The following is a 4,026-nucleotide window of genomic DNA, read 5'->3' on the forward strand; positions in this document are numbered from 1 at the left end:
AGATAGAACTCATCATGTATATAAGACGCTCCTTAACCATGGGATTAAGACCCCGTGGTCAACTCAAATAGCAATCTTGATAGCAACATTGCTAGTAACGGCCTATTCATCCATCTCTTTCCCTTGCTTTCTGTCCTCAAGATAAACCCGACGAGCCTCTGCCTAAGAAGTCTTAGGTCCGCCGTTACAGACAGCAGATCTGATAGTGCCTGGCGCACACAGTTGAAATACATGGTTCAATTGAAGTCCTGTATAGACATAAAGTTTTGTAAGGCGGGTCACATGGGTTTATTTCAGTTGATTAACCTGTTCCCTTCTGAGCTTTGTGCTCCAGTATACCTGGATAGACCCTTGACTCCTCCCTCAAAATTGTTCAGTGAATTGTCTTGCCACCTCCGACCACAGTAGGTTGTGTTCTTTCCTTAACTTCACCAAAAGGCGTTCTTCCTCTGCTAAACTGTGATGCCGCACTGCACTTTGTATGACATTCTGCCTTTCAACACTAAACATGAGATAGTGATTGCTTGACACTTTGTCTGGGTTGGCAAGAGGCACGCATGCAATTGATCGGTCACAAGGTCTGTGAGGAATCCAGAATTTCTCAGTTGACAGCATAATACAGAAAGTCTCGACCATGGAACATGGCGGCCAGTTACAGACTAATAATATTGCGCTACTGCCTAACGTGTTTTCCAGGACGGGCAGTCTGTCTGATCTTCGGAAGTACCCTGGCTGTGTTAATATTCTGGTAGTTCGCTTAAATGTTGGCGACATAGGATTCAGGCAATTGTTGGTTGACCCTTGTCATGGTGGGGTGAGCCTGGGAAGCGTTTTAGGCACTACACCGCAAAGCTTCTCAGCCAATTGATAGAATGACGCTTCAAGGCATTTGGTGCTTGGCAATGCATGGACATACTGTCCGTGTTCCCTGAGGGGTCTGCTGCCTAGTCAAAGCGCCTACCTCATTCCATGTCACATCTGCTGACAATTCACTTTGCTGGCCAATGAGACTACGTGGCAGTGGGCACCCTCAAAGCAGAGAGACCGCACAGCCTGTTGGCTATGGAGACTATAAATGCAAGCGTGATCTCTGATCTCCCCCAGTCCACGTCCTCTCATCTGGACACCGATAGTTTGCCCTTGCGGATTTGCACATATCGGCACTGCAGTTGTTAGACCTTTCTGGTCACAACTTGTGTGGAGTGAGCCTAAAGCTTGACATTTACTGGATCAAGACTAGTATGAATATCCAAATCAGAAGCATTTTCTATTACTGACGCTTACAAGATTCACAATGTCCCTCATCACTGACGAAATTTTGAACGCATTATGGACAGAAGCCCAAAGGAATGCTTCGAACGAATGGGCAGCTGTTGCGGTCTGGAACCAACTGTGGAACAAGCACATCTTTTGGGAGAAGGAATGGATCGTTACGCCAGAGTCCCCACCTGAGGGTAGTGGGCGTCGACGGGTGGATGTTACGATAAGATATCTGGGAGGAGATCGCAAGCTTGCAGTTCTCGCCTTTCACGAAGCAAAGCCTTCGGATGCAGGGCCTCAAGATATCCAGGATGCTGAACATCAAGCAGTGGAGGCATGCATGAGGTACCTTGGGAAAGCAGAAAACGCGGACTTGAGTTTTGTATATGCCGTTACCTCATTCGGCACAAAAGGAAGAGCATGGCGGTATGATAGAGGCATGGATTACCTCACTCCTCTTTTTGGCTCCGACAGTTTGGCAGAGCGCGGGGACTACATCGATTTGCACTCCTCAGAGGCAACACAGCTCAGAGCAGCCTTCAATCTGATGAAGAATATCAAGCCATACGAGTAAGGCGGCGTAACCCCGGCGACGGTCTTCCTTTGGATTTCACAGTTCCAGGTTATCATATCTTAAGGATGGACATTACTCTTGTGCAGAGTTTAACTTCCCATTTGCAGTGAAAGTGAAGCTTAACATAACCTAATCATTGTATATAATAATCCTGTCGCCTAAATGGCCAAACCACCAGACGATAGTTCCACGTTCTGGTAGTTCTTGCCATTCACCAATTCCCAAATCAAGCCCAGAATACGCTGCGTCTTGTTGAACGTTCTTAATGTAATCCTTTCCATCGATATTACCACTCTGGATGCGTATAGGTGCGAGAACCTCATGCGAAAGGTCTTGGTCCCAACGGATCTGCCCAAGTGACTCAACTTGTCGATTCTTGTAATATAGTAGAAGACCGAGGCAGGGGTGATGCAACTGTTCTTGATCCCTGCAGACTCGCACTTTGAAAAGACCTTCGAGTGGGGCCTTTGTCAGGTACCAAGAAGTCGCTGGTGAACCACGGCGGGGAGGGATTGGGGGGGGGCTATAGCGGTCAAGGGCGGGCTTGGGCTCTGGGGCCTTGGTGCGACGTTGGTGGTTGCAGGTGACTCCGATCTCTGAAATGTACTTTGATGCTGGATCTGATCCATCATGAATAATCCCTGAAATAACACCGTCCCCATTCTTAACTAAGGGATGAAACTCGTAATGATGTCGCAGCTGGGCTGGTGGGTGTGGTCCGAATGTGGCGGTTCTTCCTAAAGTAGTTCGGATCTTTATCGGTGAGTGGTAGAAGGAAGAAAAGGATGAATTGAACTTACAACTAGTACAGGGTTGGAACCTGGTCCACTGCAGCCTTTAAATTCTCGAATCCAAGCCGCTTCAATGGATTCATCAACGTTAATCGGGAAGAAAACCCAATAATTATGACTTTTATTTGAGCGTTGGTTCATCAAGGCGACGAACGTTTTGAACGCCTTTGACGTGTTTGTGAAAACATGAATCCCGATATTTCTGGCATTGGAACAACAAACGAGAAGGCCTTGAACATCTGCATTAAGCTTCACATAATGTAGCCGGCAGTTATCCCGAGTGCGATAGACGTTCCTCGGCTGGACTTTTGGTGGATATGGACTGCTCCAGGTCCTGGGCGTACTATATGAACCTTCTGGGAGGAGCCGAATGCTTCTGACAAACAAGCCCTGCTTATTCTTAGCTGATGTATACTATATATTGGGATACGTATAAACCAACATCAAAGCTAACATGGGCCTCCACATGGGAGCTTGGAACTTCGAGTATTTCATACCATGGCGACCCATCTGGCGAGGGGTCCGAGTTTTGATCCACAAACTGTATTCGACGTACGCCAATATGGTCTACTGATAGGACGATCTTTCTGATATGGGCCGGTAGCTTTAGACGTAGTCTGTCGGAGATGCCTGGGAGTCGTGATTCGAGTGGCATGCTGCTGATTCTTGAAATGTAGGAAATGCCTTGATATTTTGTCCTGGTGATGTAAATCTCTTGTGCCAAGCTGAACCGTTCACATCGACTTCCAGTGACATTCCGCAACTGTTCAATCAATCGGCGTGTCTCACCAAGCACTATCAAGTACCAGCACGGACCAATAAAGTCTGATATTATGGCCTGGATCTCTGCCGGTAATTGCCCAAGCAACTCTTGTCTGAAACTGTTTTCCATAATATGCCTTGTATAACGGCTGAAGAGCCCTTCCCGGATAGATGCAGTATCTCTTTGTTCTTTGTCTTGAGGTTTGTACAGGGGTTTGACTGCATCTGCAAATTTCCGCAAGTCATCAAAAGTGGGTTTTTCGGAGGTTTTATAGCTGTCTTCCAAGATGTTGTAGCATTGCTCGTGAAAGCAAAGTAACGGACTTGGGACTTTTGAACAGCGGAAACATGGGATTTTACACTCCGGAACAGTAAACTGACTTTGATTTAGATCTGTAAATTTGGTTAGAAGGGCTCATGCTATCAAAAGGGCAGCGTACCAAGGACAACCGATCCAGCGTTTACCGGTTGTCTGCAGAGCAGACATGAAGCTTGCCCGAGATGGATCTTTTGCTCATCATACATCATTTCAAGGCTATCCCCTTGAGACACAGTGGGATAGCGATTTGTTGGCTGTCATAGAAGTGTGGAGTTCGCGATGTCTTTTGCTTACAAGTAGAAGAACATGCTGGTGGAGGC

The 4,026-nt window shown here is 46.9% G+C and overlaps 1 protein-coding gene across 1 annotated transcript; it reads left to right on the plus strand.

The window, feature by feature from the left end:
• Positions 1–1,294: 1,294 nt before the first annotated feature.
• On the plus strand, positions 1,295–1,834 carry VTN00DRAFT_9621 (uncharacterized protein; the record flags this gene model as incomplete). The annotated part of the gene is made up of 1 exon (XM_069436600.1): positions 1,295–1,834. The coding sequence occupies one exon, from the start codon at positions 1,295–1,297 to the stop codon at positions 1,832–1,834; it is 540 nt and encodes a 179-aa protein (XP_069284220.1).
• Positions 1,835–4,026: the final 2,192 nt, after the last annotated feature.

Source organism: Thermoascus crustaceus (genome assembly GCF_041956765.1).
Source record: "Thermoascus crustaceus strain CBS 181.67 unplaced genomic scaffold VTN00scaffold_8, whole genome shotgun sequence".
NCBI lineage: Eukaryota > Fungi > Ascomycota > Eurotiomycetes > Eurotiales > Thermoascaceae > Thermoascus > Thermoascus crustaceus.